General features: G+C 34.6%; 1 protein-coding gene and 1 long non-coding RNA gene across 2 annotated transcripts; both read right to left on the bottom strand.

Moving 5' to 3' along the window:
- Nucleotides 1–6,223: 6,223 nt before the first annotated feature.
- Nucleotides 6,224–10,767, bottom strand: LOC125650926 (uncharacterized). The gene is made up of 2 exons (XR_007361190.2): nt 10,581–10,767; nt 6,224–7,478 (listed from the first exon to the last, which is right to left on the bottom strand). It is a non-coding gene; the product is annotated as an uncharacterized LOC125650926 (long non-coding RNA).
- Nucleotides 7,856–10,581, bottom strand: LOC125650925 (inter-alpha-trypsin inhibitor heavy chain H4-like). Its single transcript, XM_056166506.1, has one exon. The coding sequence runs from the start codon at nt 10,496–10,498 to the stop codon at nt 8,543–8,545; it is 1,956 nt and encodes a 651-aa protein (XP_056022481.1). The 5' UTR covers nt 10,499–10,581; the 3' UTR covers nt 7,856–8,542.
- Nucleotides 10,768–12,455: the final 1,688 nt, after the last annotated feature.

Raw genomic sequence — 12,455 nt, 5'->3', positions numbered from 1 at the left:
CTGCACAATACTATTCATTGTTTCCTTCCCCACCCCCTCTCTCTGTCTGTCTCTCTCTCTATGTGTAAATAAAATTATATTTATAAAAATCAAAATATCGATAGATCACAACGCCGATTGCAATTGAATATACACATCTTCATCAGATGAATGAAACTAATTGAGTATATTCAATTGACGTTGTGGTATTATTATATTACTTGTGTGGATTTTCTATATCCAATTCTGGATATCATATATATATATATATATATATATATATATATATATATATATATATATATATATATATATATATCACGAGAAAATCCAACGACATCCTTCTTTCTTAAACTGTCAGATCTAAAAAGATACAAGGCCAATAAGAAATTTATATAGAAGAACGGACTGAAAAGGCCACGGCACTGCTGGATATTTCAACCTTAAATTTTCAACGCAACCCACGTCTTTATCAGGAGACATATATTACATAAACGAATATCACATACTACATAATATGAAAAAGCGACAAACTTTTATAATCTACATCGCAAACAGAAATAATACACCAACAGACTAAATTTAGAATAAACAATCTCTATAAATGTAAAAGTATTTATATTATTTCTGTACCAAATCATTATATATATATATATATATATATATATATATATATATATATATATATACACACACACACACACATATATATATATATATATATATATATATATATATATATATATATATATATATAAAGCACTAAATAATTTAGTATTTAAAAGGAATACTAAAAAAATAATTTAGTCTGTTGGTGTATTATTTCTGTTTATTTAGTGCTTTATATATTAATTAATTGATTATCACATGTATCGTTTAGATCCTAGGGGTAAACGTAAGGTTGGGTGTTATAATTGTTTGTTTGTGCTTTATATATATATATATATATATATATATATATATATATATAAAATAATAATAATAATCATAATAAACAATATATTAACCCTTTATAATAACCCTTTACGAAACAGAATTATCGTCTTGATATGTGTGTATTTCAATGTGATTTTGCTGTGGATATTGTGAAAGCCGTCTAGATGATGGTGCAGAAATAAGTGTTAGTGACGACGATAAAAAAAATCTATCTATCTATATATATATACAAAGCACAAAAATGATCACAACGACACGAACAATTAAATTGTCAAATTTTCTTTATCTACACATATCAGCCAATTGGACGAATAGGACGTGTCATAATTTGCTCCCTTCAACCTTCGTTAATTATCGTGCTCCTTAATTAGGTCAGGGAAGTTGGAGATCATAGTGCAATGTATGACTGATCGGATGTGTTTTATGAAGTTTGATCTATTATCCAAAAAAACAACAAACCCCAATCATGTAGTATATTGTAGATACTACATGTAGCTTTATTAGTTTTGTTTAGAATGTTCATTAATAAGTTACCACATGTAATTTTAAAACTTCTATGTCATGAGGAAGGGGCGATGTGACAATTTTTATTGCATATAAGTCGTTTGGTCATTTTAGTACTTTATATATATATAACACTAACTATAATATATATAACACTGGCCGAAGTTAGATTTAAAACGAAATAATGTACATGAATGGTAAGTTGTTGAGGAGAATAGAAAACTAGATTATATTCACACCTAAACAAAAAGTGACATTCAAAGTAAACAATGACAAAGTATTGCCGTGTTGGATTGTTCTTAAACTTGTAATTAAAGACAAAATGGATGAAGAGATGAATAATGCACCAAATCTTACACTGAACAGTTCGGGCTGTTCACACAGTTTTCACTCCTTCTCGACTTTGAAACCTTTTAAAATGTAAACATTTTCTTTTCAATCCCAGCTTCTGCATCAAGCAATAAAAGTATTTTCTTCTTATTGTTATTTATCAAACAGCTCGGAGTCCATATGTCACAGGATAGAATAAACACGAGCTGTAATAGACACTCTTACGAGCCCGATCAGATCAGCCTCCTGTCATTAAGAACCATTACTGATGGATTATTTATATTGCTGCAATCACAAGTGAAATGAATACATTAGGGATCCCGGCTCTTGTCTTTGTACGTCAACAACTTCTTCATATGGTTCTGGATTTTCGGGATCTTCTCAGAAGTAAAGCACGAGGGCTGGGAGTCGTCTGTCGTCAGCGGGAAAGAATGATTACACACAGATAAAAAGTGCCTCTAACTATTTCAACTCATGATGTTCAAAATTACTTCCACAGGAGGAATATTGTAATTTTGAACCCGTGTTCACGAAGCCATTTAACTTAAAAGTTGTTTCAAAGGACCATCAAAAGCGATATTCAAAATGTATTCATTTTCTGTTACTCTATTCATGGTTAGTTGTTTTTCTCGTTTCAATACATTCATAAACAGATAATTTGCTATCATTAAATAGAAACTTATAACCTTCCCCTAACTTCATACAATTAAAGTCGTCGATACGATTTTATCTCAATTCCAAGACAAGAGTGTACTATAAACAGAAATCCACAGATTTGTATGTATAGTGATAATGCAACAGAAGCGAGGAATGCAAGAAAAAACAAGAAATGCAGATAGACAGGGAAACATCAAAGCCGCCGTTACCTCACAGGAGGCTTAAGTAACAATGGATTTATTTGGATTACACGATAATATCTGTTCCAAACACTTCATAGAATCATGAAAAAAGTTCACATTCATGAATATTTCTTGCTGTTTTAACAAATTTTCTGGATGTATGTAATCGTTTGGAGGCTAAAAACTCCAAGAAAATATCATTTTTTAAAAATCATATATCAGTGTATTAGAAAAGTTAAACATGCTAAATATCTTTGCTTGCTAGAAATACCCTGAAACTGCACGGTTAAAAGGGGTGATTTTAAAGGCTTCAAACAATAGCGTTCAAAATAATAGGCGGAGTCATAAAGAATACCATAATTAGAAATGTGAAAGGAAGAATAGAATACTTTGTTAATCATTTAATATTGTAATATTATACACATAATTGTACACCGTGTTTGAATTTATATAGCAATAAAAAATAAATTTTTGTTGTTGTTATTTAAACAATAAAATGCTTTCTTTGTTGCAATGTTTAGCTACCTTCATCACCTGATAAAACAAGAAAGAAAGACATTTTATTTTTTGTTTTTATGTATTTTTAAAAAAATATATAAGCTAGATTTAAGTACTGAAATATCATATCGTTGACCATTTCGTTACTTTAAATGGAACATCCACTGCAACTGTAACAGGAAGGGTGAAAATGTACAACCCGGCTGACCGCTACACTCCTCCCTCCTGAAATGTCTTCACACCCCGAATACATCAACCCAGGATCTTAATCCCCTCGCAGGCATTTTAACCTGTCAGTTCCAGGGGCTGGTCACGGCACCATATGTAACAGGAAGCGAGAAAATGCAATTTATCAGACCGAGATTCGAACTAGGGCTCCCTGAATCTCTAGTCAGGTGCTCTACCCACTGAAGTAACTGGCCACCAGCGATCGAATCCGGCTGACCGCTACACAATCTTTGACCTTGACGACGTTCTATATTTGGTAATGATTACGCGGACAGTGTTAACTAAAAAAAAAAAAAAACCCGGATCGAACTAGTTTGCAACAAACATGTATTCATTGTCTATGATAAGAAAACAATGTCAATTTCAAAAGAAATATAAGAGAAATGATTCCGTGAATGTAATATATACAAATGAACTTTTCCTTTGAAGGGAATGACAAATACAGCAGATCCTTTGACATATTTTATGATATTTGAATCTTTTTCTTCTTTTCTCTCTGTTTTTTTCTTTTCATAAAAATACTTTTAACAATGTCAAATCCTAAGTTCGCAATATGATCTCTTGTTTGGTTCAAAATTCTCACATCTTAGAATCTGGTACAGAAGAACTGGGTGTTCTAGGCAAAACTTCAACTTCAACAATTAAAGGGTTTGTCATAAAGGGATTCGTTTATCTCGATGGTCGTTGTATTTATCAACCGATTTCCACTGATTAAATTGGTCTCCGGAGTCCAACCGGATCCGCTCTGTTTATTATTCTGTCGAAATGGTCATCTCGATTATCACACGTGTTGGGTTGTAACAGATTCTGCAATTAAAACAGTCATTAAGGAACTTGTTTACATATTGCTTAAATATCTGTGAAATGTTATCTTAAATGCTTTGATAAAGTTTTAGTTTTAGCAACTATAAAAACAAAATTAGTGTTCTGTTAAATGTCTACTCCCTGAATTGTTCCGGTTTTTATGCCCCCATCTGCAATCAAGATAGCGAGGGAACCGGTGTTTTTAGAGAGACGATCGACAGATTGATTCCATATCGAATTATCTACAATGGACTTACCACAAAAACCGCACAATACTTGGATATTTTGGAATTGCTAACAACAGTTAATATGTGTGCAGCTTATTTTGGAGGAATTTGAATTTTCAAAGGAAAAAATATTGATTTCTTTGATTTTTTCAGTGATACAAGCGTTCATAGACAGATAAATCGCACAACAACAGTAACAAAGATCACTAACGCTTTTTCTAGTTTTTAGTTTAATTGCTTGATATTGCATAATCTATATCCGTAATTTTTTTTTAAATGCTTCACAAAAATAGTTTTGAATAATTCATTAGAAATATTAATAGAAGTGTTGGTCATTATCATTATTAATTTTATCTACGTCTGTTTCACGGGCAGACAACAATTTTGTTCAAGTCTTAATGAGATAAAAAAAAAAAAAAAAAAAAACAACAACAACCAAACATTGGTGCTAAATTAATAATTTCAAAACAATGAATAGCAAATTCTTAATTATATCTCAAAATTGCCAAGAATTAATTTCATCTTATAGAAATAATAAAATCTTAGATAAAGTATTTAATTTATTGAATAAATTGTAAACATAAATGTAACAAACTATGACCTTGACTTATGCATTGATTGTGTATGTTAATATAACAATGTCTTACTCTCACGGGAAGAACTCATCAAGCGGTGATTAGTAATCATGTTGAGATATGAACCATCAAGGGCTTGATACCGTATTGTAACAGGTATGTCTCACCATTACTAAAGCCCTATCTGCAACACATGCCACTCCGAGACCTTGCCCGAGATTGCAGAATCTCGGCAACAGGTGGCGCCATCATCAACCAGATGCGTTTCTCTCACTTCCGGTCCAATTTCTAATACTGTATAGACCACACATCAGTTTTGAAGTAGTGACATTGAAACAAATTCTAACACATTATTTGTATTAATCATTTTCGAAAGAATATACATAGTTGGGACATGGTTGGTTGGTTGTATATTGTATAACGTCCCACTCGAAAATTTTCCACTCATTTGGAGACGTCAATTGGGACATTAAAACTATAGTTACACATATATATTTAGCGGTTTAATTTAAATTAGAGACGAAATCGCAAAAGAATCGCACCAACGAAATAACCCTTTGTAAATCAGTAAATATTTTAAAATAGCAGAACAATCATTGCATTTTTAGAAGAAGTCAACGTGACTAAACATTAAGTCACAATTAGAACTTCTATTTAAAACTCATATGACTATATAAAAAGAGTTTGCCTTGGGAATAAAAATCAAGTATTTGTCATAGGGATTGAAGGCTACCGACATACTCCCCGTTTTCATCGTCAGAGGAGGTGAAGTTGCTGCACTAAATAGATTGTTTTATGGACCCTGCGCTATCAAAAGCGTGATGTAATACGAGTCTTCGTGTCAATGTTGTTTATGTTTCCTTAAAAAACTCTCACTTCAAGAAATAGATAGCGCACCTGCATAGATCCGCATACAATTTAATTAGCCACCAAGTACCCCATTAAAACGACAACGTGCGGTTTAATCCCCCTCTATATCAATCAACCTCGCTAGTAGATCTGTCTCGTGCAACAAAGAACTGTGTTTCTTCACACGTAACACAGCGTGCTCATTTCAAATTTCTAATATAGTTAAAATATCACTGTTGACATTGATGCTGCATCGCTCCGACTCTAGTTTGACACATGAACCGGAAAATTGCTTTACTTACACATTAAAATAGTGAGATAAAGTCTCTTTTCTTGAGATACGGTCCGTAATTATGGTTTTAAAAATCTTATACGGCGGCAAAACTCAGCTGACGATTCTCTGCGTGAAGGATGAAAATATATGTTGACATTTGTTCAAATTCTCAGCCGGGTAAATCGCATATTAAAAGTTTATTAGAAACATAACAAGAACGAAATACTCAACAACCTGCTTTTGCCACCAAATTATATAAATCATCAATATAAATAAATCTGAAAAAAGTGAAAACCGCATAAAGAATTATAACACGCATGCATACTATAATATAGTATTGATTGAAAATACCATGGCAAAACAAAAGCTCATACATATGATAATAATAATAATATATATCCATGTATATATATATATATATATATATATAATTCAATAAAAAAAGCAGGAAAATATACAGTTCCAAAATATATTTAAATCACTAGCGCTTTCTTAAGAATTTAAATATATTTAAATATATTTTGGAACTGTATATTTTCCTGCTTTTTTTATTGAATTATTTTGACTGTGTGATATCAACTCTTTCTATTTGGATCATATATATATATATATATAAACATGTATTTTGTTACCACATATTGTAAACAGATACAACATGGTTGTTTTTCTGAATAATCATACATATACGTTAATCACCTCTGTCGGCGCGGGTTCGAATCCCGTTCGCGCCCCAGTAAGTGAGAAAGTTTCCCAGTTTACTTTCGAAAGGTCGGTGGTCTCTTCCCAGGTACATTGTATCTGGGTTCTCTCTTCCACCAATAAAAACTGGGCGCCACCAGATAACTGAAAATTGTTGAGTGTGGCGGAAAACATCAATCAATCATACATATACATTAATAGCTTAAAGAAGCGGGAAATTCTCCTGGGACTTTTACCTCCATCTATGTAGGATAGTCTGTCTATTCTCCGAGGACCTATACCTCTAAGTAGGATAGTCTGTCTATTCTCGGAGGACCTATACCTCTAGGTAGGAGAGTCTGTCTATTCTCCGAGGACCTATACCTCTAAGTAGGATAGTCTGTCTATTCTCCGAGGACCTATACCTCTAAGTAGGATAGTCTGTCTATTCTCGGAGGACCTACACCTCTAAGTAGGATAGTCTGTCTATTCTCCGGCTTTAATCTTGTACACACGAAATGTATAATCCATCCCCACTGCAACTCACGAATCGAATGAACAGTTCTCCAGTTCTGTCCTTTAATAGCACTTGTTGCAACGTGGAAACGACACAAGATAATAATTAGGTATGCTCGCAAAGGATAATAACTCCTATTACGGACTTGAGCAGTGTCATGGCCGCGATCGCATACTAGTATCATGAGTGCAATTCCTTTTTTTTTTTCTTCAGGCGAATGGTTCCCAAATCTTGTGTCAGCTTGAGAAAAAAAAACCTTTAAAATTGTAGGCCTATTCGTTGCATAAAAATTTGACTATAAATGAGATAAAATGAATGACCTTTGTTATTTCGGTGCAGGAAGGTAAAGTTTTGAAATCCCTTCACAGCGATATTCAGAAAAGATACATCATCTTATATGAAATGTAAACTCTACTGAATGTCAGAGCCCATGTTTACTGTATATACTGTTTTAGAAAAAAAATCATTATGATAATAATGAACTACATTATTCAAATGACATTTTAGCTTGAAAAGTATTTTTGTATTATTGTTTTAATAAGTTTTTCTCAGAGATCAGATAAGGAACGGCAGTTGAAATTGCAAAAGTTTGGTATATAAGATAATAATTATGATAATTTGAATGAAAAACATAACAATTCTTTTATTATCATTTTCTTCTGAAAGTAGATAAGGAACTATATTTTTTGACGCCAAAGTAAATGCCTGAATTGAGTGGTGACATTTTGTGTGTAGGAACACATTAAAAAAAACTCTGTATACACATATTGAAAAAAAAGTATTAAAAATATAAAACATGTGAATTTTGACAAAAACTTCGCAGAAATATCATGGTGAAATGTCCATAAATATAATTTTTATGATATTTTTCTCTTTTTTAAAAAATATATTTTGTTACCAAATTAGCCTTAGCACACATATAATAATAACAACAATTCAAATGATTAATGTAGAGATGTCAAGTCCATCGACGCGTATCATTGCCATGCATGTTAGAATGTCATCCAAAGAGTATCTAAATACCTTCAAAGGACATCAACCTTGTACATAGCGGCATTATAAATATTTTTAAATTGTCAATTGTTTATGGATCTCATTCGGAGAAAATATCCACTTCCTAACACATTACAATGCAATCTAATCTGAGACGAATACAAGGAGAGGAATGCAAAGGAAACATGTTCATACATAATTACACATCATGGACGAAGAAACAACATCATTGCAAACATGACATGTTGAAATTATCAATGGAATTAAAAATACATCCATATACATTCAGTTTCATTTCATGGTGCAAAGTTTCATGCAATCACAACTGATATCAAACCCAGCACTAAGGCGGCAAAACGAGGTATCAACCGTCCACAGGCATTAGTTTGTAATGCAGTTGGCAGCTTGCCTGCCACCACATGAGAACGGACATTTGAACTCTGAACCATGAATGCATCCCTTTCAATAATTCCGCGAGGTATTTCAGTACTGGCGTGCACCGCCTCAGTTACCACCATTGATGTCAGAGGGGTCACAAACTGATAAGCCAATGACATATTTAGGGCCAGCTCGCGGTAAAACCTCTGTTCTGTTTTTTCAGCAATGAGTGCCTTTTTCAATAGTTCTCTGATTTTTGAAAATGCCCAATATCGCTCGACAAAATCAGGCGTGACATCGGGTACATCCGACAGATTTTTGGGCGTGGCGGTAAATTCTAGACGACTATCGCCTTCAGCCGTCACTTTAGCTTGCCAGTCAGCTGCACGTAGCCTATCTCGTAATTTACCTGATACAACAATTTCTGAACCATCAAAGTATTGAGGGAACTTTCTATTTGTGGCGTCTTCAACTACAACTACTGAGGGCGGGTAGTCCATACGGACATTCACCAGAAGCGGACGGGAAATCTCATCGTAAAAATTTTCGAACTGTTCACTGGCATCAGATTCTTCGTAAATCCTGCGAGCGAATCCCCCATTCTCATAAGCCAAAGCTTCTAAAAACGGCATGTCAACATCAAACCCGAAACCTAAGGCAAAAATGGACGACAGACCTTCGTTACTTTTCTTCACATTTTGTCGGATTTGTTGGGGGACCGTTACTCCTGCGGTCGGGTGTCCGTCAGTCAAGAACACGATTACTTTTCCTCTACCATTTTCTCTATTGAATAAGCCCCTCAGAAGATCAATGGCGTCAAGCAAAGCCGAGTTTATGTTTGTGCTGCCCCTAGCAACAAGAGTTTCGTCCGCATACTTCTTAGCAACTTCAATATTGTGTGCGGTTGCTCTTTCAGGTTCAGGTTTCCATAGAGATACTTTGTCGTCAAAGAGAAGAATGTTGAAAAAGTCATTCTCTTTCAGTTTTCCTAAAATAACTTGCATGACTTCGCGGACTTTCTTCAACTTGAATCCCGACATAGAACCACTTATATCAATAACAAAGATAATATTTTTTGGCAATGTTTGAAGTCCATTTGGCGAGAAATAATGAACAAAATAACCGTTCTGAACTAAGACAATTCCTCCGTCATTTTGATGAGCGACATCGTACGATATTATAAAATCTCCCCCGACTCCTTCCTCGCCGTACATCCGTTGCTGTTCCATACTTGGCCGGAATTCAACTATCCTTTTCTTGGGCGTGGCTCTGATATCGACGGCTGTAGAAGAACTCTCTTTTTTCGCTGTCTGATTAGGGAGGATGTAACTAAATACCCGAATTCCTTGTGGCTCCTCTATAGAGCACGTAACAGACAAATTGGGAACAATTTGCATCGGTTCCACGTGGATTTTTTGCTCAAACACTCCGAGTCTTCTCTCTATTACCTCTTGATAAGCGAGTTCAAACTTTGCAGTAGAATTTCCTGCTACATTTATGAATACGGCGAAATTATCCATGTCGCGACCAGGTAATGACGGGGTCTGGCTGACTTTTCCGGCGGAAGAGCCGGAGGTTTTGGCCTTGTCATATGATTTGTCAGCTATCGACTTCTCTTGCACAAGACCCCTCAGCGTTTTGTTCTCTGTGGTCATTTGGAATCCCGAGATAAAGCCCGAGGTAGGCACCTGGACTGCAAACATTGCCTCTCGGCTCGCCTCGTCACTGTTCGAAACAACGGTAGCAACTGTCACTTGGCTAAAACGTGCGAATGTTTTGGCAGAAATTGTCATTTCTGTGATATGAGGAGACGGCTTGACATCTGCCTCACTGGATACATAAAGCGGAAAACACAATACGAATAAAATTAAGCAATTCCACGGCTGCATGATGTGTAAAACATTAAACCTCTGTGTATCAACAAACAGTCACGCACATCGAATGTACTTTCGTTTTGTTATTAATTCTTACCGAGGCGTGGTTTACACATATATCCACACCCATGTCAAGACCAAACGAATGAATGAATAGAAAATAAACTGTAGATACTGAATTCTGTCTTAAATTCACAATGTCCAGAAATAATCGCAGAATTCGTCACTTCGTGCACACACTATCGATTATTTTATAACAATAAAATTAAAATATATTGGGTTAACACCGCTTATTCCGGAATATAACAACATGTACATGTGCAGAGTTAGTTATTATCACATTTATATTGGCTGATTGCATCCCGCTCTGTTGATTGTACATGTATCATTGAACGGTAAGAATTTTTAATTTTTTTTTAAATATTTGTCAAGAATTTTAGACAATTGTGAAGTTAACGTCTCCTCTCCCTTTGAAAAACGATGCCATAGGTAGAGGAAATTCGGGGCGTACATAGCTACGTGCCATAGGCGTAGCTTGGGTTCGAATATTACCGAGGCAGGGGGTCTGGGGGCGCAGCACCCCAGAAGCTATCGACATTTTAACAACGTAAAAAGTGTTGGTTTTTTTTCCCGAGGCAGCTGCCTCGGTTGCCTCAATGGAAGCTACGCCACTGGATGCTACATGTCACGTGTCTGTAATTACTGTAACAAAGTCAGTCATTGTAACATAACAAACATAGTACTACTGAAGTTGACAATTTTCGAGAGCTGAGACAGTCAATGTCTTTAATGATAAACGCCATTCCTTTGGAGACAGCATGAATACACGTAATGATATTCAACTGCATCTATTAAAAGTTCGGTTTGAAGAAATATTTTCAGAACATTCTATCTTTAAACAAAGACAAACTGAGAGCTGACATATTTAGCTACATGTACATCGATCTAAAATCAAAATGTCACTGTTTTCACGGTACACGTACTTCACACATTTCCCCATTATTATTTCACGTTATCAGGATAACAAGGGCTCATTGTTGTATGTTCAGGTGTTTTTTAGTTTGTTTCACAAAATAGGTAATATAAACTTTTCACTTTATATTTTGGTAAAACGTTGATATATAATTAATGCAAATTCCATGATCTACATTCAGTAGTGGGACCAGTAAATTTCAAGGGGGTGGGGTACGAGCCATGAGTTTTTTTTAAACATCCACATAGTAGGTTGCAGACTCCAAAAGACCTTTTAAAATATTTAACAACCCCACACGATCCACTACACACATCTATAGTTTATCCTTGCTTGGCGGTAAATCCCATCATAACGACTAGGGAACTTTAATTTAGTGCCCTTTGCCTTTTATTTCATTGATAGAAGAAAAAAGGTTCAAAAACTTATATTTGTGTTGGAAAACCTCTCTTAAGGAAGCAAAATTATATTATTGTTTTCCCCGCACAAAAATTGATTTCTATATATAATGCTATGTATTCAATAGAATCTAAATCTTTATTTGGATAAAAAAAATTAAACTTAGTTTTGATTTTAGAAATAATTATGACTGAAGTTACATACAAAACTTTCGTAATAGAACATTTTTACAACAAAATTTTTAGAATTAGAGCTAATATTGCCCTAAAGCAAAGTTCCACTCCTTGATGATTGGTAGCAATCAGATACAGATGTACCACCTAATTCTTCATCACAAATACAAACAACACAGACCACATGGAGACACTAACAGAATACGAAACTGCACGCCTATTGCGACACTAACAGAACACGATACTACACGCCCATTGTGACACTAACAGAACAGAATACTACACGCCCATTGTGACACTAACAGAACACGATACTACACGCCCATTGTGACAATAACAGAACAGAATACTACACGCCCATTGTGACACTAACAGAACACGATACTACACGCCCATTGTGACAATAACAGAACACTACACGTCCATTGTG

This window comes from Ostrea edulis, chromosome 5 (assembly GCF_947568905.1).
Source record: "Ostrea edulis chromosome 5, xbOstEdul1.1, whole genome shotgun sequence".
Lineage (NCBI taxonomy): Eukaryota > Metazoa > Mollusca > Bivalvia > Ostreida > Ostreidae > Ostrea > Ostrea edulis.
Note: the sequence above shows the minus strand (reverse complement) of the source record. Positions and strands in the feature narration are given on the sequence as shown.

Bases quoted from the DNA above. Each gene is read 5' to 3' on its own strand.
- LOC125650925 (XM_056166506.1), bottom strand. From the start codon at position 10,498: ATGCAGCCGTGGAATTGCTTAATTTTATTCGTATTGTGTTTTCCGCTT.